Source organism: Centroberyx gerrardi, chromosome 6, assembly GCF_048128805.1.
Source record: "Centroberyx gerrardi isolate f3 chromosome 6, fCenGer3.hap1.cur.20231027, whole genome shotgun sequence".
NCBI classification, from domain to species: Eukaryota; Metazoa; Chordata; class Actinopteri; order Beryciformes; family Berycidae; genus Centroberyx; species Centroberyx gerrardi.
The window spans coordinates 21,699,387-21,723,644 of NC_136002.1; the positions used below are offsets into that span (position 1 = coordinate 21,699,387).

Here is a 24,258-nt window from a genome sequence, read left to right on the forward strand (position 1 = left end):
TGACCTCAAGCCTGCTGTAATGAGCCAGTGTTTTTCCCCTTTTTAATATTTTACTCCAAATATCTTCAACACATCGAAGCACACAGTAAAGCATCTAAAATTCATTACAATACTATATATAGAGATTTAATATAATGTGATTTCTTTCTTTTTCATCTTGCTGGCAGCTCACTCACTCTTCAGTTAGCTGACAGCCCTCAGATATTGTGCAGGGCCTAAACCTCCTGCCCAAGGCACCTTGACCTGTCTCCACTTCCTATCAAAGTCTAAACTGGCGGAGTCGGGCCTCATGCAGCATTGTGATTTATCAATCTTAAATTTGAGGAAGTATTATACATTTCCTCAATTGCACAGTTGCAGTTTTTATATTGTTTGTCAACAAGTAGGCCTACAGATACTGTATGGTGCCATGGAACATTTGTGACGATGACCTAATTAATTATCAATTTATTCAAATCTGATTTCAGCTCTCCGGTTACCAAGTTGATCAATTGCCTTAATTTGCAGAAACTGCTGCAATACAGTGATATGTACAGTATGATGATATATACAGATGACTGTAAGACGACATGCATTTTGTAATGAATCACATTGTTGTATATGTAGTGCTTCTATATACAGGATGTACAGGATGTACGTAATATGCTATAAGCTATGTTTGCAGCTTGGCTGCTGTATGTTCCATAGAACAGATTAACTAATAGATGAACAACCCAGAAGTACGTTTTTCCGTTGTCATCGAAACTCATTCGGATACGGAGGGGATTATACACCTTGGAAATCTGACGTAAGGCAGAGTACAAACCATTGCCCAAATGGATCAAAGGAAAATCCTCTATGGAGAAAATTAATGGTGTTTCACGTAATCGTCCCTGTCACAGTCTATGATTGAAGCTGGCGTTTTAAACTTGTACATTTTTATCTGCACACATTTCTCTCTCAAATGGCACTGGATGCATTGAATTCTGATGCCACTTTCAAGTTGCAATAATTATTTTGCTAACCGCCAGCTAACGCTCCTGCACATGTTGCATCAGAGCTAGCAGTTCTGTGACCAGCTATTCAAGTATGTTAGCATAATGCAAGGTACAAGCATTTCTATTTCTCTTTACAATGATATTTACAACTGTACAAAATAGAAAAATGTATGATTAATTTGACTGCTACGATAAGCGGGTAACAGCAAAGGTTTGGACGGTGTGGACGGTAGCTCAAAAAACAGCCCTCTGTGTGATTGGTGGTTAACCATTTAGCCGTTAGCAAATTGCTTTTTAAAACTACACTGAAATGTTGCAAATTTAAAACATGTAAAAAGGTTTTTTTTTTCATATACAAACATACAAATGTCATATAGTTTTTAAAAGAATTTGGAAAACCCCATTCATTTCTCCCATATGTTGTCTATTTTTTTATCTGGAAGTCTTGAAAATGCTAACAAACGTGAAGGAAATGACGACATGAGTCCTGAGGCCTGTAGGAGTTCAAAATTATGGCTGACATGTTAAGATTAAGTAAAATATTCACAATGATGCAACTTTCACTACCTTTTATTAATTAGATAGTGCTCAATAGATTTGTATAAAATATTTTTTTACCACACCATGACAAAGTTTCATAATGCTCAGGTATAGAGTAAGTGTCTCACTTATGCTGGCCCAACCTGAGTTTTGACTCAGTGGCACCGTGGTAAAAATAAATAAATAACTAAAAAAACAACTTTTGAATAATTGTGCCAAATGCCCTAAGAAATGGTTCTGAACTATAAGCAGTACAGTACAGCTGAGTACAGCTGCTACCAACGGAACAGGATCATGGTTGTGCTGGCCAGCCTCCATATATATATGTGTAACCCTTCCTACTTCTGCAGCTATTCCCCCAGGCTGTTGCTGGGTTCTTCACCTCACTAAATAAGGGTCACATATTAAAAATAAAAGATATGTATGTAATGAATCTCCTTTTTGCATACTCCTATGATAATCACACACACCACACCCCTTTTCTCCATCCCTGGGGTGCCTGCCTCATTTGCTTCACACCCTTGAGCAGCAGGTTTGACAGGTCCATGGACCCAAGTGTGGTCATGAACCAGGACTTACTAGCAGATATCAGTAGCATCTACAGGGTGGTTATATAATGTGAGTGCTACAGGGTCAGTGCCAAAGAGCCCGGCCTGCAGAGTGGAGCGATGCCACTGCTGAAGCTGCTCCTCTTGGCTCTGCTGATTCGGAGGGGAAAGCCTGTGTGCCGGCTGCTGGGGAGCGCACAGCCGCCTGAGCTGACCAAGGCTGGAGACTTCATCTTAGGTGGCATCTTCACCTTTCGCACTGGGTTCAAAGGGAGCGTGCCGTCCTTTCAAAGCTTACCCAATCCTCCAAAGTGTATGAAGTGAGTATGCATTTTTGTGTAGTTTAAAAGAATGACGTTTTTATGGGATTGTTATTTTCTCTCTTACGATGAACTTTGATTTTTACGTCATTTAATGCTTTCTTGTTTGATATATTCTTGTGCAACATAAAGCTGTTTTCTAACCAAATAATTATGAATAAATGTATATATGATTTTTTTTTTCTAGCATTAATGTAAGAGAATTCAAATTTGCCCAAACCATGATCTTTGCGATTGACGAAATAAATCAAAATCCTGCTATCCTCCCGAACCAAACATTGGGCTACAATATCTACAATGCCTGTGGGATGTCAAACATCATGAAGTCTGCTGTAGATTTAGCCAATGGACAGAGGGAGATCATAGATGAGATGAACTGTACCAAGTCTGACACTGCACAGGCAGTACTGGGCCACTCTGCCTCCACACCAACAATGGGGTTTGCACGAATAATAGGGAGGTTCCAGATTCCAGTGGTAAATGCTTTACTTCTTACGTGCACATAACCAATTATGAAGGAGCCTATTTAGAAACATACTAGATAATTGTAATTGTTGAATAGTTTCATAATTTGTCTGGTAATTTAGATGTTTCATGTGATTTTGTTACGATAATGTAAATTTCATGTGAATACAATTTCAAGGAATTTACAAATATACATTTATCTTCATTTACACAGCTCAGCCACTTTGCAACCTGTGCATGTCTGAGCAACAGAAAGGAGTTTCCATCTTTTTTCAGAACCATTCCCAGCGATTACCACCAGAGCAGAGCCTTAGCAAAGCTGGTCAAGCACTTTGGCTGGACCTGGATGGGGGCTATTGCTGTGGAAAATGAGTATGGCCTCAATGGCATGGCTGCATTTATCCAAGCTGCACAAGAAGACGGAGTGTGCATTGAGTATTCTGAAGCGTTTTCACAATCAGGGCCAGCTCACAGACTGCAGAGAATAATAGACATCATAAAGCAATCCACTTCCAAGGTTATTATGGCTTTTATGTCCCACCGAGAAATTAAGGTGCTGGCAGCAGAGTTGTACAAGCAGAACATTACAGGACTGCAGTGGGTTGGCAGTGACGCCTGGATCACAGATCACTCTCTGACTGACAGTGAGGGACACAGCATCCTGCTGGGCTCCATAGGCTTCACTGTCAGCAGAGCTCAGATCCCCGGGTTAGAGGAGCACCTAAGGGGGCTTCACCCCTCACAGTTCCCTCACAGCCAGTTTGTCAAAGACTTCTGGGAAGATGTGTTTGACTGCTCTCTGAATGCGACTGCAAAGATACAAAGAAAGCCATGCAGTGGTTTTGAGAGCTTACAAGATGTTGAATCACAGTTCACTGACGTTTCTGAGCTGAGATTTACTAACAATGTGTACAAGTCAGTTTATGCAGTGGCCCATGCTCTTCACAACCTGTTTAAATGTGAGGAGGGTCAGGGTCCCTTCTCCAATATGAGCTGTGCTGACACCAAACACATTCAGTCATGGCAGGTAAGCAAGTCAACCATCAACTTAATTTGAAAATACCTTATATTATTCACAGCCAGACTCATCAAGAAAAAAAGCCTAGCGTATGTTTTCTCCTCTACAGGTGCTTCATTATTTACAGAATGTCAATTTCACAACGAGACAGGGGGAGAGAGTGTTTTTTGACAAGAATGGAGATTCACCTGCTAAATACGAACTCATCAGTTTACAAAGTGTGACCTCGGGGACCATGCATGTAGCCAACATTGGTTTCTTTGATGCCACTCTACCCAGCGAGCGTCAGTTTATAATGAATGGCATGAACATAGTGTGGGGAGGAGGAAGTAATACGGTACATATTCATATTCTTTTGTTCTCCTATTTCTGGGTTGTGGGTCAAAATGCCGTACTACATATTTCATAAGTCATGAGGGTACAAGAGTACAGCAGCTAAAATGTTATAGCATTTCAGTGAATGTCTGTTAATAAACTTCAAGTGGCATGTAAATGAAAAAAAAAAAAAAAAAATTAAAGCAAGTGAACAAAGGTCGCATGCACCTCCATCATTGTAATCATGCACCAGGTGCCTGTGTCAGTGTGCAGTGAGCGCTGTCTCCCAGGAACTCGAAAGGTCCTGCAGAAAGGAAAACCTGTCTGCTGTTATGACTGTATACCCTGTGCAGAGGGAGAATTCAGCAACATCACAGGTATGATTTAGTGGGAAAGCAAAATCTAATAAATATTTAGTTTTCATCTGTCGGTAATATATCCAGCCTTACTATCAATATGTCCTGTTGAGATATTTCTTTCCTAATTGGCACAAAATATAACTTATATTCTTTGTTGTCTCGTTCAAAAACAGATTCAATGGAATGCCTCAAATGTCCTATTGAATATTGGCCCAATGCCAGAGGAGACACATGCATCTTGAAAGAAATTGAATTTCTGTCCTACGCTGAGATCATGGGAGTCATTTTAACATTCTTCTGTTTGATGGGAGTGATTTTGACAACTTTTATAGCAATAACATTCTTCCAGTTCCGGGAAACGCCTATTGTTCGGGCCAACAACTCTGAGCTCAGCTTCCTTCTGCTTTTCTCATTGAAACTGTGTTTCCTGTGTTCTCTGACCTTCATCGGCCGGCCCACTGAGTGGTCCTGTATGCTGCGACACACAGCTTTTGGGATCACCTTTGTCCTCTGCATCTCCTGTGTTCTGGGGAAAACTATAGTGGTGTTAATGGCCTTCAGGGCTACACTTCCAGGCAGTAATGTTATGAAATGGTTTGGGCCTGCACAGCAAAGACTCAGTGTTCTGGCTTTCACTCTCATACAGGTTGTGATTTGCATACTTTGGCTAACTATCAACCCTCCCTTTCCCTTCAAGAATATGAGACATTTTCAGAATAAAATTATTTTAGAATGTGCTCTAGGTTCAGCTGTAGGGTTCTGGGCTGTGTTGGGGTATATAGGACTCCTTGCCATCTTATGTTTTGTACTGGCCTTTCTGGCTCGGACGTTGCCTGATAATTTCAATGAAGCCAAATTGATCACCTTCAGCATGCTGATATTCTGTGCCGTCTGGATCACCTTTGTCCCAGCTTATGTCAGCTCTCCTGGGAAGTTTACTGTTGCTGTGGAGATATTTGCTATTCTGGCCTCCAGCTATGGGTTACTTTTCTGTATTTTTATTCCTAAATGTTTTGTTATTTTACTGAGGCCAGGGGAAAATACTAAAAAGCATATGATGGGCAAGACAACAAAGCTATTGAATATTATATTCATTTTTTGATTGTGTTACTTGTTTTTGATGTTAATTGATCAATGCCTCTGGAAGTTACAAACCATTTCTTCTAGCAATAGAATCCCTTACTGGAATAGGACATGTCCATTTCCAGCCATTACTGTAATTATTTTTAACAATATCATAAGTTTTTGATTGAAAATCCTGATATTTGAGCCCTAGGTTATTTGTCCACATGCTTCACAGCATAGAGGTCTGCTCACTTATTCTAAATATTTTTTAGCATGTCTGCAGACCAGTGAGTGATAATAATGGTAAAAATAGAATATGTCTGTGATTGATATATGGGATGTTAGATGTGCTGATACAGTTTTTGTTTTGAAATTGTGATGTTTTACATGTGCTACAACTAGGGCCTGCTTTACTGGTTGAAAGTTGAATTCAGCAAGCTAATTGTGTGAGTGTATTTTTCAGACATGATCAGAAGCACACTTTGATAACTGTTATATGGACATTTAAATGTTTTTTTTTAATCCTTAACACACATTCCAAGTCATCATCAGTTCTTCAGCAGAGTATACAGTAATGTCTTACCATTTGCATCTGTAAAACATACATATACTGTATATACATATGAAACATAATTCTCAACGGATAAGAAGTGACACAACACTTCAACAGAAATGTAGTGGTTAGCACAGACTGGAAATCATGAAATCACTGAAATCATGAAGATATACAGTGAGGTGACATCTGAATGGGAAAGACTACAGTTAAGATACAGATATGATGCTATACCACTGGGGACAACTCAGAGTGATGTGTGCTGAATAAACAATTATGTCAATAAATGATCAAGAATGAAGATGAGATTGTCACAGATCCAAAAATCTGTTATTTTCCTACCTAAAAAGACTCCTTCTATGTATACTTATTGCTCCTTGTGTTTATTGTGATTTTGCCTGTTGCTGTGTTCAGAACATGTCAGGTATGATAAATTACATTACAATTTCAAAACCCAAAAGCCTATACTAAACCTACACCAAACCCAGAACAACATACAGTATATTTTAAGGACCTAGTACTCAGGTGGGATTTGTTAGGGTCCTGTGTGTTTTGTGGTGAGTGGTTTTCCTGAAGACTGCAACAAAAAAAAAGTGGCACAATGGCTCAAGAAAACCCTATCCAAACATTTTACATCAAAATCCAAATAGTTGCTACAGGCAACCAGGCCAACAAAATAGTGTAACATTGCAACTGTGTGCTGTTATCTAGCCACAGTAATTTACTGTCTATAAAGTTTCCAGAAAAAAAAACTATTATCACTATTAGGTGACTATGCTATACTGTATAGTAGTCTAGTGTCAATCAATTCCACTGTAATCACATACAGTGTGAGAGCAAACCTTCATTCTATATTGTTTATGGTAGACGAGCTGCAGACTGAGCTCCATACTGTACTTTCTGCAGGTTTACATGTACTTGGTCCAGTTCTCAGGTCCATGTACTTGGTCTAAATACAGAGAGAATGATGAAAATAGTGGTGATAATGAAGCTAGGAAGCAATGAAGATCCCATACTGTTACGAGTTTCTGAGAAAGTCAGACTATGGAGGATTTCACATTAATCACAAGCAATCTCTCATCTGTATTATCCTACCAACACAATATACCAAAGTTGTATCAACACTGATGCCTATACTGGCCCGACCAATACACATGGCTGAAAATTTAAATCCAACTCTACAGACTCTTTCTATACTGTAACATAGAGCATTGTTTGAGAGGAAGCTAGGGCAACTAAATCACTTGTGCCTGAATATAAAGGATGCTACAAACTGCCACACAAAATATAAATGCATTTGCGATGGCCATGTTTCAAAGTTTTTCTGTGTTGCTTTATCCGACTAATTTCAACAATACAACCAGTTCATTAGCCTTAGAATCTGCACAGCAGTGGAGACATACTATAACATTCAGATTGAATTTGACTTTGGATATATTAAAATTATTGCAGTGGAATAACAAAATTAATGTCAATCAATCAAATCAGCACTAACCAGACAAAATCTCCTAGAGGCCTTATGCAATAATTGTATTTGCATGAGCCTCTGAGAATGGTCCATTGAGTTTCCTCCTACACCTGGGTAACAGAGAAGAAGCTATAAAACACATCATTTCCAGAATCCTGACTGTGCCAAAGGCAAGGCTCTGCGATGACACCAGTCACACTTGTCTTCTTAACACTGTTCACTTGGATAGTGTCACCTGGCACATGGCTCTGCCTGGACCAATGTACTGTGTTCAGTCAGTATGGGCATGACGAAGAGACAAGGGGCTTCACCTCAAATGAGTCACATAAAAAACCTATCATTCAGGACAGACAGAGGTGAGTATGTTGTGAGAATGGTTGTTGCTAAATTGCAAAATCTTGCCTCCTTTCTCGTCTTCCTTTCTTTACACATCTTGGATATTCTTTTTTCTTCACTGTCTCTCACGCATTAACTTGCTTTCTTTAATCAAGGACTTGGATGCCTCAGAGTGGATTCCAGCTGATTCATCAGCAATTAGCTTGTAATTGTATTATTTTCTCAGTGGGGAACTCAGATTGAATTATTGGCGTCTAAACGCCACATCGTGGGACACCTACAAAAGACAATTAAACGATCTCTAGAGGAGATTGTAGGAGTTGATGAGTCAATTACAATTTCAAGTCATTTCACTGTAATTATATGTACAGTAATAGTCTCACCATTGGGTTATTATGGTTTTCATTTTGCAGTATTTAATTTGAAAAAGATGTGTTATATTTTACCGATTTTTCACATTTTTGTTTTTTCTGAATGCCAATTCAACTTATATCTGGCTAGAACAGGATCTTTGAGAAGTTAATGCCATTTATATAATTAATAAAATGCTACCAATATTTGATAATTTCACAATTATATTATGAGAATATTAATGTATTTATTGTGATATTTGTATCTGTTTATCTTTTCCTTAGATCCCTTGAAAAGAGCTCTGTCTGGGTAAGCACTGTCAGTGAGCAGAGGATCAACAGAGACTCTGCACTCTTCTCTTGTGTGACTTTGAACTACATGCTCTCCAATGGCTGTGAGAACCTGCTGCAAACAGTGAAGGAGGCTGTGGTTGCAGAGAAGCAAAACATGCACGGCTGCAAAAGTAGAATTCAGGCATTGCTGGAGCGCTGCCCCTCTGAGGCCAGGTGTCTTCCACACATAATAAAGGTGAGAGGCAGAGAAAAGGTTTTACTGTAGAAGTAAAGCATCATATTTGACTTATAACATGTAGAATGTAGACTTTTTTTGAGGCTCAACCATTTTTGTTGTTATGGTGTACAAAACTTGAAATCATGTCTCAAATGCTCATGAACTTTGCTATAAAATGCAACAATGATCTTATGCAATTTGTCTATTTGTTTTTTTCTTCAAACAGATAAACACCAGTAATCACAGTGCATATTTCAATGACAGAAGGATCTATCCTTCATCGCTTCTCCTGAGAGCGATGCCTCATGCCTGCTCCCACTTCACTGCCCTTATCCTAGTGGGCCATTGGAACAGAGTAGATTGTATCTACATCTATGAGGCATGCAAACTTGAGAGCAAAATCCAGCAGGAGACTTTGTTGCACAGATCAGTACTTGGTCTTGCAATTCCAGAATTCCTCATCTTCATCCTGTCTGAGAGCCAAGTGAGCCTGACGTCCTCAGGTGCATCAAAGAGGGTTTATGTCGGGATCTGCTGTGTGCAGGTTTGGGTGTGCACCCCTTTTTCTGTACAGTGCCTCTGCTGGTCCCCTTTACCCAAGTGCCAAGTCTGCATCAGTCTCTATACAGTAGTGTGTGTCACAGCACCATCAGTAGGCATCCCCACTGGGGGAACTCACAAAGACTGCAATACTAAAACACCAACCCTAAAACAGGGTGAATTTCAACCATGCCAGGTATTTGTTTGCTGGTAATTAGGTAATAATTGTTTTTATAAAGTTGGATGCTGTGAGGATAAATATGAATCTCTCTGCTGATATAAGATGACTATGAAAAACCACACACCTCCCTGTGGGTGTATTTGTTAATGCATGTCTTCCACAGAAGCAATTTGTGTGCATGTGCGTGCGCGTGTGTGTGTGTGCTGTAACTATTTTTTTATATTTTGTTAACAGCAGATGTCAGCAATAGCCTATACAACACAATGTCCAAAAGGAGAAATACTGATCAAATCAGGTAAGATGGGGAAAAAACAGCATTTTCTCACACTATAAGGAAAAAATACTTGAATTTGCACAACAGTTACTTAATAATCTGTAACTGCTTTTCAGATGCTATCATATTTACTCCATATGCTGTGTATACAAAGATGGAGGAGAGTGGCCAGCCTATAGACACCAGCAGATGTGTTGGGAGATTTCTGCTGGCAGCTTTGTTATTGGTTGGAATCTACCTCACAAGAATAAAAATATCTCCAAACAGAGTCAATCCTGCTCATGCCAGTAACTCATCAGTGGTGCTGCTTCTCACCCTTACATTATACTCTGTTTCACCATCAGTCACCATCAGCCAGCCCTCTGAGTGGTCCTGCATGCTGCGCCACACAGTTGCTGGGATCACCTTTGTCCTCTGCCTCTCTTGTGTTCTGGGGAAAACAGTACATGTGTTAATTGCCTGTCGGGCTGCATACAGTGTCATGAAATGGTTTGGTCCTCCACAGCAGCACTTTAGGGCTCTGCCTGTTACTGTCATACTTCTCTGGTTAACTTTCACCTCTCCTTTATCGAATAAGTATGTGAAGCACTGGTATGAAAACATAATTCTTGAGGATAATGTGGGATCTGCGCTAAGTTCCTGGGCTGTGTTTGGGCAGATAGAACTCCTGGCTACTTTGTACTGTGTGTTTGTCTCACTGGCCGGTTTACTACAATCCATCTTGGCTAAATTGAATTTACTGAGTGTTCTCTTACATGTGCAACTGGTGACCTGTCTACAAAATACCAGAGTACCAACAAAGTATACACTGGTTATTAAGATCAACAGGTCAATGTAAAAGTTACTTTTCAGTCACCCATCTATATCATTAAAGCTGTCATAAGCAAGTTTGTAAGTTTGTGTGATGTAAATGATGATGATGTAAATACAGGTAAAAACATAACCAAAAATGTAACTGTAACTTCAATTTCCTCCACCCTCCCCCTGCTCCTGCTGATACAGTATATCCCCACCCTCCAATCATGTTGCTGGAACAACCCGGTTTCCTCACAGGGATCATTTAAATTTAATCAAAATTTAATTTAATCTGAATCAAATCTTAATCTAATAATCTTAATCTAATATTAATCAAATATGATCTAAACATTACATGCTAATATGAAAACACACGCACATCCATCTCATTAACTTCCCCATGAGTTGAGAAGGCAGTCACAGAATGCTGGGGCTCTTTTTTTTTTGTTTTTGCAGAAACTCTCACATATGGTAGGAAGTGTACAATAGTGATTTTACTGTTGTTACTGTCAAACAAAATATGAACTTAATATTCTTACCTATGACACTTTTGTGGTGTGGTGAATGTAAAATATGCCTAATAGGCTAGCTTTTTGTTAGCTCTGGTACGCATTTTACAGATTTTCTTGAGTACAAACAAAAGTTGCAAGTGTATAAGTATAATAAACATTTTTTATGCAAATGTCTCCTGCATATTTAATTATAGCATGCTGTTTTATTGTCGTAGCAATGTAAAGATATAGGTATAGGTGAAGACATTAAAGATATACTAATAGATGTGAGTATGCATGTATTATTCATTTCTAATACATCACCATAAGTGTATTTAATTGTAAACATTTGTTGAGAATTTAAAAACCATCCAATTCAACAGTTAAGGTCCACTGATTATTTACAACACTTCACATAAAGGAACATTTTCATAGCAGTCAGTCACCTTCATCAGATTTTCCTTGTTTCAATTTAGGCTTTGCTCTCCAGATGTAAACGCTGATTTATATGGGGTTAATATGGGTGACAGATAGATAGATAGATAGATAGATAGATAGATAGATAGATAGATAGAGTAAATTGATCATGAATACAGATGCAACAAGTGCCTGCTTAAACAACAATAACAATACTTTATATATAAAATAAAAAAGGTAGTTCAAAAAGACCTTGGGTGGGGAAAAACCCTCTTTGCTCCTCCTTCCCCACAAGTCTGACAATGATGATTGATCGGTCCTCAGGCATGAAAGACCTGAAGTTCAGAGAAGCACACGTATAGTGATAGAAGGTAGTTGCTTGGGCTATATTTTTTTTGTCCTCCATTTGACACTTCAACAAAACTCAAATGACAAGGAAGAAGTCACTGCACAGCTCACCTCTACTGATTTAATGAGAACTAGTCCCTACCTGGGGATGCGCGCGCCACAACTACGTGCAGACTTGCCAAAAAGGCGCATAAACAGCGTAAATTTGGGAAAATGGAAAAATGAACTCTGTCAGTCCCTGCCTATGCCAGTGCTCAATGCCCATGTGCAGTTTGAGATTGATTGGCCAACCCGTTGAGGAGCAAAATGGATGCGGACAGACGGACGGACGGACGGACAGAGTGTTCCTCATTCTATAGCAGGATAGTAGGATACACGTTTTGGCCAGCGCTGCCCTGTTAGGCGGTTGATCTAGGCTGTTGTTTACTGGAATAGAGTAGGAGAGAATTGCCATGGCAGGAAATTTGATTATGGTTTAGTTTGCCACAAATGTATTTTAAATGTTGGATTTTTATAGACCTAAAAACAATCAGCTATCAGAATACTTATAAAGACAGCCATTCAATTTGGAAGGCTATATTTACATCTGGCATTGAAATGTCCCAACTACTGGCTAGATAATGGAGCCTCCAGTGCCCAGTTTCAATTCATGAGGAATGTGCCTGTGGTTGCCACAGAGGGCTGCCAAAACATCCCAAACTGACTGAAATACAAAAAACAAACAACAATGCAAAGTTCAAGTTCAAGTTTTCCATGTGCATTAGAAAAAAGTACCACGGTACGATAAAAACAACACCACAATAGTTGCATACAAGACATGATTAAAATGATAAATAGTTGCATAAAAGACATGATTAACAGGATAATAAAAACAACAAACAACAGTATAGGACAGTCCTACTGCATGTGTGTTGGACTGCACAACCACTGTTGATGATTCAGTCTGCCTGAGGACAAAAACTGTCTCTGAAGTGGCTAGTATGAAAAATAAGTTTTAAACCCAAGACCCCGCATCAGCTGTGATGCAGTTATTCCTACTGGCTGCATAATGCAAGCGTTACCCTAGCCCCGTTGGGACTGACACAACACTGCGTGGGGTGTCAGTCCCAGGTCCCTGCATTAAAAACCTAGCATGTAGATGGAACAGAACATTTCAGGCATACCGGGCAAGGTTTACAAATCGAATTTTGCCAATCTGACAAGCTTTCTGGATTCCTTGAACCCTTATTTGTTAAGCAGGTGGATCATATTGTGTGAAAGTATTTGCAATCAAGTATAAAATCTCACCTTTGTGTGGCTTGTCCTGGTTGTTTTCATATGCATGTCTTAGAAATGGCTGCCACTCTTGTTCTACGCTTCTTGCCTGTGCAGCGAGCTGGAAAACGTCCTTTGCTGCCCCCTCTGGCCGCTGGAAAAAAAACACCTGTTGCATCCTATTTCATCAGAGCTAACCTGTTGTTTAGGGGCCAGAGGGGGCAGCAACTTTGCCTTGTCATGCCCTCAGCTGCATTGTGGGAAAAAGTCAATTTACTGTAAAGCCAGAAAAAGTCAATTTAAAGCCATAGCTATGGCACAATTAGCACTACCTTTAGTACCCGGTGTTACACCAGCAGGAAGAAATACAGATCCTGTACAGGCCCACGGCGCGTGTGTTGAATTCCACTAGCTGCGGCCACACCGATCTGTCGGAAAACGGACAGAATTATTGATGGATAGATTTCTGTCCATTGGGCTATTTTGGAATGTCAACATGGTGGGAGGGGCAGAAATACAGTAGCCTAGCTTCGCTCATAACGGTACTACTACAGGTTGAATTCACTTGAACACATTACAAACATCGTTTTTAAGCACTGATTGGCCTGAAGGTCCAAACACCGCCCAGCCAGAAAACTTTGGTCAAACGAACCAAGCCATAGTTTAAGCTCCCGAAAGAGGTGGGAAATATGGCCTTTGGTTGCTATATACTGTATAGGGCCTCCACCTGTATGTTTTGCCTGTGCTTCCTGGTTGAATCCACACACAAATGTTTATTTAGTTGTTGTGTCTGGACTGGAAACTGCTGCACTTTGCTATTAATGGATGGTCAAATGTTCAAAGGTTTCTAACTACCTCCAGAATTAGTTTGGAGTGGTACCTCTCATCCAGAGCGGCTTCAGCAATCTGATCTTCAATGTATCTTGGATGCATTTACACCTGGATTTTTATACAATTAAGCTTTATCCAAATGCATTCTGAATGCTCAAGATGTATGTCAATGGCAGGTGTCAAGGGGTCTGAGCTTTTTGTCTGCTTATTTGTTGAGATAATCAGTGGCCCAATTAACTAGCTAGCTTGTTGCTAACTTCCTGTGAGCTCTGTAGCTTTACATCTCTTATTAAGATAGTCAGGCTATCAAGTTGAGGTTTTAAGTTGAAAGACAAGCAAGCCCCACTGCTATACAAATCCCATTTTCTTATTTATTAATATCTAGTAGCATGGAGTAACTGTAGTGCAGCACTCTTAATGACAGACATTTTTCTTGGTTTCTGCAGATCTAAATACTTTGCTACCCTCAAACTCCTTTTTTTCATGCTGAGAGAGACATTGACGAGGCCTTCCCTGCTCTACATGTTAATCTGCAGGATTACCTTGTTAAATGTGCAGTCATGCATAAAAAAACAAAAAAAAAAAACATCATTTTCTTCTGAGAATTGAAGTGCGCTCACATTGGCTGCTGATATCCTTCTTTACTCTAGAAAAACTATAAAGGTCAACTCCCAGGTCAAGATTGCTTCAGTTAAGGGGAAGAGGCTTGTGATGGGTTGGTTCACCATTATCTTATTTATTCTACTGGCAAAGACCAAGTCAGAAAATCAAACATGCAAAGTGATAGGGCAAACAGGATTTATGGCATTCTCTAAGGATGGTGATCTTATTATAGGAGGAGTTTTCTCTATTTCTTCAACACGCAAAAAACAAGATAATGACTACCAGGCATTGCCATATTCATACTGCACAAAGTAAGTGAAAATGCTTAAAATATTAATTAATTTTTATAGAAAATGTTATGTTTTATGTAAACATTGTACACATGTTGGTGCCCGTAAGACAGGTCTTGAATGTTGGCAGAATGAAACACAATGTCATAACAACTGTCTTATTGGTGAGCCTATCTTCTATTTCCCAGCAGTTCATTTCAATAAGACCAACTATTGTGTTTTCAGGAGAAATGACAGGGAATTGAAGTTTGCCCGGACGGTGATTTTTACTGTGGAGGAGATCAACAGAGACAGTAAACTTCTCCCGGGAGTGACTCTAGGCTATAGGCTCTTCAATGGCTGTGGGAGTGAAAACCTGATACGGGCAGCTATAGAGGCTGTAAATGGAGAGGAGTCAAAAGAACAGGGCTGCAAACGTAGGATCCAGGCACTGTTGGGGCATTCGTCCTCTGGAGTAAGTGAAGACATAAACAAAATACTTGGCCCATTATCCATACCACAGGTGAGAACACATGAATGAGAAATAAATTCCTAGATTTATTTATGTATTTATTTTAATTGAATCATAACAACAGTCTATCCTTTGATAAATTCTATCATCTGGCCTTATTCAGGATATGATATATTCTTGTGTTTTTTTTCTTGACAGGTAAGCCACCTTTCAACCTGTGGTTGTTTGAGTGACAAAAAGTTGTATCCTACATTCTTCAGAACTGTGCCAAGTGACCGCTTCCAAATCACAGCTCTGTTACAACTTATGAAACACTTTGACTGGCGCTGGGTGGGGATTGTTTATACTAATAGTTTGTATTCAGAACAAGCTATAGAAGAATTTATTATGGAAGGAAAGAAAGAGGGCATATGTGTTGAATACAGGGAATCCTTCTCAAGGTCGTCTACAAGTGAAGAAAATGCCAAGAGGGCAGAGACAATAAGGAAGTCCTCATCAAAGGTAGTCCTGTTGTTCATGTCCTTATCTTACACCAAAGCGTTCCTACGAGCAATGGAGAAGATGAACATAACTGACAAACAATGGGTCGGCAGTGAGTCTTGGATCACACAAGTAGACTTGGCTTCTGCCCAGAGAAAGAGCATCTTACAAGGGGCAATGGGCTTCGCCATCCCCGAGGCTTCCATCCCAGGTCTTGCTGAATTCTTACTAAACCTGAAACCATCTGATGAACCACAGAGTGTTTTGATTAGATCTTTTTGGGAGGATGTCTTTCACTGCAGCTTCTCTCCATCAAATACCTCTACTATGTGTACCGGCACAGAGGATCTAATGACAATCTCTAATGACTACACTGACATGAAAGAATTCAGGGCTGTGAATAATGTGTACAAGGCTGTATACTCAGTGGCACATGCCCTTCATACATTATTGCAATGTAAAAGCGGATCAAATCCCACCACTGGAAAGCACTGTGTAAACAAGAACGATGTTCAGCATAAGCAAGTGAGTTCTAGGGTAATTCTTCAGACATGGTGTACTTCATTTCAGTGCTTCATTTCTTTGTAGTTAATGCAAAACTAATATACTGGGTGAATCTCTTGAATGGTTTTGTATTTTTTTGTAAATTTTTGTAACCCGCAACAAGTTCATGTAAGCTGTTTTCATTTCAACACACTTATGGAAACTGTACAAATTGTGTCTCTGCAGGTATTAGAACACCTGAGGCTGGTGAACTTCACTATGCAGGATGGGAACAAGGTTTTGTTTGATGAAAACGGAGACACGGTTGCCCAGTATGACTTAGTTAATTGGCAGATGAGAGACGATGGCTCTGTTGAGATTGTCAATATTGGTGCATATGATAGCTCTTCTCCAGAGAGGAAAAGATTCAAACTAAAAGACAATACCAAAATACAATGGGGCGGAAACCATCGTGAGGTAAAAAGAATAATGATTCAATCTCTGAAAAACTTGAATTTTGAATGATCAACTTTACTAAGAACTATTCAAATAAGGTGCTATAAAATGACCCACGATAATTTGATTATATTTAATCTAAAATTTTCACTATTCGGTTTGAACATTTTTAATTATGCCTCTGTCAGGTCCCAAGGTCTGTTTGCAGAGAACCATGCCCACCAGGGACTCGTAAGGCCATTAACAAGCGTAAGCCTGTGTGCTGCTTTGACTGCTTTGAGTGCCCAGAGGGAACTATAAGTAATCAGACAGGCGAGTATGGATTTCAAATTCAAATGTGTTCATATGAATGGTAATGAGAAAACCTGCAAATAGTAGTAGGTGAAATTAATAACTGTTATCTATTAATTGCACTTCAAATGAGTTACCATTTTTGTTTGATTTTATTTCTCTTACAGATTCTCCAGACTGTTTGATTTGTCCACCTGAATTTTGGCCAAACGAAAAGAAAGACCAGTGTCTTCCAAAACCTACTGAATACCTTTCCTATAAAGAAATCATGGGGACACTATTAACTGTATTATGCTGTCTTGGTGTATTTTTATCTCTTCTAACATCAATCATTTTTTTGGTTCATAAAGAAACTCCCATTGTGAAAGCCAACAACTCTGAGCTCAGCTTCCTTCTGCTTTTCTCATTGAAACTGTGTTTCCTGTGTTCTCTGACCTTCATCGGCCGGCCCTCTGAGTGGTCCTGCATGCTGCGACACACAGCTTTTGGTATCACCTTTGTCCTCTGCATCTCTTGTGTTCTGGGGAAAACTATAGTGGTGTTAATGGCCTTCAGAGCTACACTTCCAGGGAGTAATGTTATGAAATGGTTTGGCCCTCTTCAGCAGAGACTCAGTGTTGTGTCTTTCACTCTCATACAGGTCCTGATTTGTATTCTTTGGCTAACTATCAACCCTCCATTCCCAAACAGGAACATGAAGTACTATAAAGAAAAGATAATTTTAGAATGTGCCCTGGGTTCAGCTATTGGATTCTGGGCTGTGTTGGGGTATATAGGACTCCTTGCTGTCATGTGTTTTATTCTTGCTTTTCTTGCTAGGAAGCTGCCAGATAGCTTTAATGAAGCTAAATTCATCACCTTCAGCATGCTGATATTCTGTGCTGTCTGGATCACCTTTATCCCAGCGTATGTCAGCTCTCCTGGAAAGTTCACTGTAGCTGTAGAGATATTTGCCATTCTGGCCTCCAGTTTTGGTTTGCTGATATGCATATTTGTTCCAAAATGCTACATTATGATCTTCAGGCCAGAACAAAATTCAAAAAAACATATGATGGCTAAAATACCACACAGAACTCTCTAATCAATAGTTTGAAAGTATCCTTTAAATCATGTGATCTTATATGACTACTATTAAACCAATTGTATAATTTGACACATATACAAGACATTGCTGTAGTGTACTGTATGTTATGACTTGTTGAATAAATCTTTTAGAAAGTGAATCAAGTGGCTCATGTCCTTTTTCTATTCTCGATTGATCATACAACTTTAATGATCTTAAAATATGCATGAGATGTATTTTGTAGAAATTAATTATATTAATATCAACACAAATTGTTCTAACATCATATTTGTTTAAAAAAAGAATATAAGGTAGGCTAGTACATTTTGCATAGCCCTGAAATCTATGTCAGAATTAAGTGAAACTCAAACATTGCAATTAAAGGTCTGAATACTTATTCAGTATTCAGTACAATTACTAATGAATTAAGTATGAAATGACTGATTCCAACAGGCTTGTGATCACAAGGTCACTGTTTGAATCCCTGGGCATGCTGGGAAAATCTAGGTGAGGAGAGTGAATAAGAGACTCCCCTCCCTCAACAACTAGCATCGCGGTGACTTGACCAAGGCACTTAACCAAACTGTTCTAGTAGAGCTGCTCCTAACCCTAACCCTAACAAAAAAGTATAAGACCATAACATTTGCACAGGGTAGCCCACTTTTTCTGTCAGCATTATAGGCTACTATAGGCTACTAAATATACTACTGATTATGGACTTGTGCATTCCGGTCTTTAATTGCAGTATGCAAGTCCGTCTTTAACAGCCTTTGAACACCCTGGACTTCCACATTTGTGGAAGACTATTATTACAGTGCAATTTTCAACATACCAGCAAGAAGACTTCGAAATAGAGGGCTATGATAGATTTGGTAATTTTCTTTAAATACCCTAAAAGCCACCTCTTTATCAAATGGCTGTGAAAATATAATGTTCCTGTATAATGATGATTATGAGATTATGATGAATAGGACAACAAAACAGCCTTAATTTTCTCTGATACAACTCTTAAACCCTACCACATTCCAAATGGATTAAAATATTTTAATCCATTTTAATCCATATTTTAATTCATTTTTATTGAGGGTCTGATAGTGTTTCTGCACCTACATTTCTAACAACATGGTGACATAGGAAAGCACAAGTTGTTGCAAGTATTTCAGTATTTATTTTAAATATCTCATTATTTTAGGTAGTCCTATGTTTATGAGGTGTTTTGTGTTTTGTTTTTCCCTGTTTGGTAACAGCTCTTAATGCCTCCCAAATGCGTCTAAAAAAAACTATTTTTGAACAGCGATGGGAAAGATTGATAGGTAATGAGAGCGAAGTATGATAGCGTGACTCCACCCCTAAAATTGTAATATGTAAGTTATTTATAAAGGTAGTTAAAAAGTTGCCTTTGTAATGCAGCATGCTACATTATAAAACAATCACATTAACTGTGGTATACTGTGCTGCATCTGTTATTTTGACATTATTTTTACACTGTTTTGATGGGTGGTGCAGAAGCCTTTAGCCTACAAAAAGACACATTTCTGTGATTCCACATTTCCACCAGGCAAGGGCGCTCTACTTAGATAAGGAATTCAATGAAAATCTACTCAACTGTTTGTTATTGAGATTCACATACACAGTCTCCTACACACACACACACACACACACACACACACACATACACACAAACAAACAAGGTAACAAATATGTCACCTTGTTTTGAGCTGTAACTGTGGTTCCCCCTTGGGTCAGTCAATGTAATTTTGAATGCTAGAATGCAGCAGTGAGGTGCATAATTTCCCCAAAGTTTTGTCAAAATTGGACCAGTGGTGTCTGAGATATTGCATGTGACACATGGCAAACAAATGATGTAGTTGTAGACATTAAGCCAAATTCATCAGTTGAAAAACCGGTGAATTGGTACACCCCTATCTCTCACCCTACTCACTCAGTCCTCCTTAGACTCAACTTCTCAGGCCTCCTGCTCATCACCCATAGAACAGACTTTAAACATTACTACTATGCTACTGCTCAGTCTGTTATTCCACATCATTTATTATTACCCATGCATTTTTTGCTCTAACACTACAATGCTTTCACAGTTCTGCACGATGCTATGCTAACAATTTAGGGCATATGCGTTCAATATAGCAATCATTCCCTGTTGTGCCAACCTGCACCAATCTGAGATTGCTGTGCCCTGTGGGAACTAACCCATTTATCAAGTGAGCACCTGTCCACCTGCATGCAACACAGAGTTATAAGAGCAACACTGTACCCTGATATCTCTCAAAAAATGCTGAGCAAACATGCATGAGCTGCAGCGGGCCACGCTCTTCTCTTTGTCCGTTCTCTGCCTGAACTCAGCTTCTGGCTGTGAACTGCTAGGCAGGTTTGACATGCCGAGTTTGTTCAAGCAGGGAGACGTTATGATCGGGGGCATTTTCCCTGTTTTCAACAAACAGCTGAGCAGCACTAGTTCATTTGAAAGGGACCCACCTGGAGTGAGATGCGCTGGGTAAGTATTGACATTACATTAATCTTATGAACTTGCCATTGCATGTAAAAGCTCTGTAATTTTATGATAGAATCTATAACAATTACCGAAACCTTTTTAGATTTGACCTGCGTGCTTTTCGCTGGACCCAAGTGATGATATTTGCAATTGAAGAAATCAACAAAGACCCTACTCTCCTGCCGAACATATCTCTTGGCTATAGGATTCTTAACTCTTGTGCATCTCCTACAAATACTTTACGTGCTGCTCTAACGTTGGTTAGTGGGCCAGAAGAGATGGAATCAACTTCCCCATGCCTTCCACCTATTTCTGCCCTGATAGCAGAGTCAGGATCATCTCAGTCTTTAGCTGTGGCTGGAACCTTTGGACCATTCCGAGTGCCAATAGTAAGAGCTGGAAATGAGTTGCTTTATAAAAGGTTTCATCTTTTTGTGTTTACAATAATGCTTTTAAGATGACTAGGTAATGCCTGATTTATGACTTTTTTGTATGATCCCTTTCACTGTTCTTCTTTGCATAGGTCAGTTATTTCTCAACATGTGCCTGCCTGAGTGACAAAGCTAAATACCCAACTTTTTTTCGGACAATCCCCAGTGACTACTACCAGGCTAAAGCTTTGGCAGCACTGGTCAAACGCTTTGGCTGGCAATGGATCGGAGCTATACAGTCAGACAATGATTACGGGCGGAATGGGATCCTGGCCTTTACTGAAGAGGTTAAAAAGCTTGGGGTTTGTATTGCATTCGTTGGGACAATTCTACGGACATACAAAATGGATAAAATTCTGGATGTTGTGGAAATGATCAAACAATCAACTGTCAAAGTCATCCTGGCTTTTGTTCCAGAGGGGGACCTTTACCCTTTGATGAAAGAAGTAGTGAAACAGAACATTACAGGAATTCAGTGGATTGCCAGTGAGGCCTGGATAACAGCTGCACGACCCTCCACACCTGAAATATACCGATCTTTTGGAGGAGCAATAGGGTTTGTGGTACGGAAGATGGCCATCCCAAAACTAAGACCATTCCTTACGGGCATTAGCCCTTATACCGACAAAGGTGCAGCCTTTGTGAGGGATTTCTGGGAGGTTATGGTGGGCTGTAGACCCCCTTTACCTGGGGAACTCTCAGGGACTCAGGCCAAGAGTGAAATGTGCACAGGAACTGAGTCACTAATGAATTCACAGGATGTATTCTTCAATGTCACACAGCTTAGAGTGTCTTATAATGTGTATAAGGCTGTTTATGCTATTGCACACGCCCTTCACCATTTGGTATTTTGCGAACCAGTTGGGGGGAAAGCAGTGAGACCGTGTGTGAACATATCAGAAATTCAGCCCAAAGAGGTGAGAATACATGAGCAATCCATAGCAGTATACAAAATATGCAGTAGATCAGATTTTCATTTCTTTCTGTATACAAGTTTTTTTGTTAATATAATCACATAATATAATCTTGGAAATGTGTAAAAAGTGACCTCTATTTTCTACTTAACGCTGCTATTATCTTCTTTTCAGGTCATTGCTCACCTGCAAAGGGTTCGTTTTACGAATCAGTTTGGGGAGACTGTGTTCTTTGACCAGAACGGGGACCCTCCTGCTTCTTATGACATTATTAACTGGCAGCTGAGAGACGGACAGGTGCAACATGTGACACTGGGGCACTTTGCCTCTGCTGCTAATAGTGACTATGAGCTCAGCATCCAGGAGGAAAAGATAGTGTGGAGGACAGGGAAAATGGTAATCGCAATGCCATTTTTTTTTACCCACTGAGCTTTGTTTTGATCTAAAGTAAAGTGTGTCTTGTTAGAACACTTAATAATTACAAAACATCAGAACCGCTGAGTATGTCAAGAACTAATTATTTTGGCTGTATCATTATTATATAGTGGAAATTTAGAGATTCTGCTCTGCAATGTTTTTTTCAGGTTCCAAAATCAGTGTGCGCTAATGTTTGTCCAGAGGGAACCAGGAAAGCCCAAATTAAGGGAAAACCCATCTGCTGTTTTGACTGCATCCCATGTGCTGATGGAACTATAGCCAACTCAACAGGTAGCATAATTTTGAGCCAAGGAGAGACATGTATCCTAAAGCATGTACAGCATACTAAACCAAACATGCACAATGCATTCTCAGCCAGCATCATTGTACAATTATTATACATTGTATAATAGCGTTTCAGTGTTACTGCACAATATTGTATTTGTTGCTTTTAAATCGTATAGTATTTGTTTCCTTTTATTTTCTACTCATTTTCAACAGGTGCAGCAGACTGCACACCCTGTCCACAGGAATATTGGTCCAATGAGAGGAGAGACAAGTGCATTCTGAAAATGATTGAGTTCCTGTCATATCATGAGCCGATGGGAATAGCACTCACAGTTGTATCCCTACTAGGGGCTTCTCTGTCGCTGGCCACAATGTTGGTATTCATCCATTACAGAGAAACTCCTGTAATTAAGGCCAGCAACTCTGAGCTCAGCTGTTTCTTGTTGTTTTCTCTTTTTCTGTGTTTCCTCTGTCCCCTCACCTTCATCGGCAGACCCACAGTCTGGACTTGTATGCTGCGACACACAGCTTTTGGAGTGACCTTTGCACTTTGTATTTCCTGTGTTTTGGGAAAAACTATTGTTGTAGTGACAGCGTTCAAAGCCACCTTTCCTGGTAACAAAGTGGCAACAAAGTTTGGTCCTGCCCAGCAGAGAATCATAGTCTGCTCATGCACTTTGTTTCAGATAGTTATATGTGTGTTGTGGCTTAAGTTAAACCCACCTTTCCCGGACATGGTTTTCAGATACAGCAATAAGAAGATAGTTTTAGAATGTAACACTGGTTCTGAAGCTGCCTTCTATGCGGTCCTTGGGTACATAGGGATCCTTGCAGCAATATGTTTGGTCCTGGCATTTCTAGCCCGGAAGTTGCCTGATAACTTCAATGAAGCTAAATTTATCACCTTCAGCATGCTGATATTCTGTGCAGTGTGGATCACTTTTATCCCTGCTTATGTCAGTTCTCCTGGCAAGTTCACTGTAGCTGTGGAGATATTTGCAATTTTGTCCTCTGCATTTGGCTTGTTGATTAGCATTTTTGCACCTAAATGTTACATAATATTGATCAAGCCAGAGAAAAATACCAAGAAGCATGTCATGGAGAAAAATCTGAACAAAACTAGACTATGATTTATTAAAATTAACAAATGGTGTCATATGTAGGCCTACTGTAAATGTTTATTTTGCTAATTGCTAATTGCTAATACATCATTTAGACTATGTTTGTGATACAAGCCTCTGTAAATATATTCTTTCTTAATAATCTCAGTTGGTATTGAAATTGTAGCTTTGTTATCTATAAGCCTGACATTTGATTTATAAATGTTCTGTAAGATGGCATTAATAATCAATTCGATCAATTAGGTCCATATAGTGTTTAGGAGAGGTCCTAAGCATAGGCCATTTTTCCACCATGGGAACACTCCCTACATAAAAATCTGGTAACACCTTACAGTAACTATTACTAAAAAGTAATTAATCATAATTTAATATTTATTAAATGATGATTAGTTAATTAGTTACTGTACATTGTTTACTAATTAATAGTATGTAATCATTAATTGTTTAAATGAAATAGTAATAAATCAATTGCTTATGTACATATTGTATCAGAACTGTTAAGAAA

At 39.3% G+C, this 24,258-nt stretch overlaps 2 protein-coding genes and 1 pseudogene across 2 annotated transcripts; all 3 read left to right on the forward strand.

Annotated features, from left to right (window-relative positions):
* The first annotated feature begins 2,185 nt into the window (after positions 1–2,185).
* Positions 2,186–5,644, forward strand: LOC139933722 (extracellular calcium-sensing receptor-like). Its single transcript, XM_078284269.1, has 6 exons — positions 2,186–2,385; positions 2,573–2,861; positions 3,065–3,877; positions 3,978–4,205; positions 4,437–4,560; positions 4,716–5,644. The coding sequence occupies exons 1-6, from the start codon at positions 2,186–2,188 to the stop codon at positions 5,642–5,644; spliced, it is 2,583 nt and encodes an 860-aa protein (XP_078140395.1).
* Positions 5,645–7,161: 1,517 nt separating this feature from the next.
* LOC139933721 (extracellular calcium-sensing receptor-like) lies at positions 7,162–18,091 on the forward strand (annotated as a pseudogene).
* Positions 18,092–20,421: 2,330 nt separating this feature from the next.
* On the forward strand, positions 20,422–23,762 carry olfcn1 (olfactory receptor C family, n1). Its single transcript, XM_071927910.2, has 6 exons — positions 20,422–20,585; positions 20,686–20,971; positions 21,106–21,930; positions 22,102–22,323; positions 22,512–22,635; positions 22,846–23,762. The coding sequence occupies exons 1-6, from the start codon at positions 20,467–20,469 to the stop codon at positions 23,760–23,762; spliced, it is 2,493 nt and encodes an 830-aa protein (XP_071784011.2). The 5' UTR covers positions 20,422–20,466.
* The last annotated feature ends 496 nt before the right edge of the window (positions 23,763–24,258 follow it).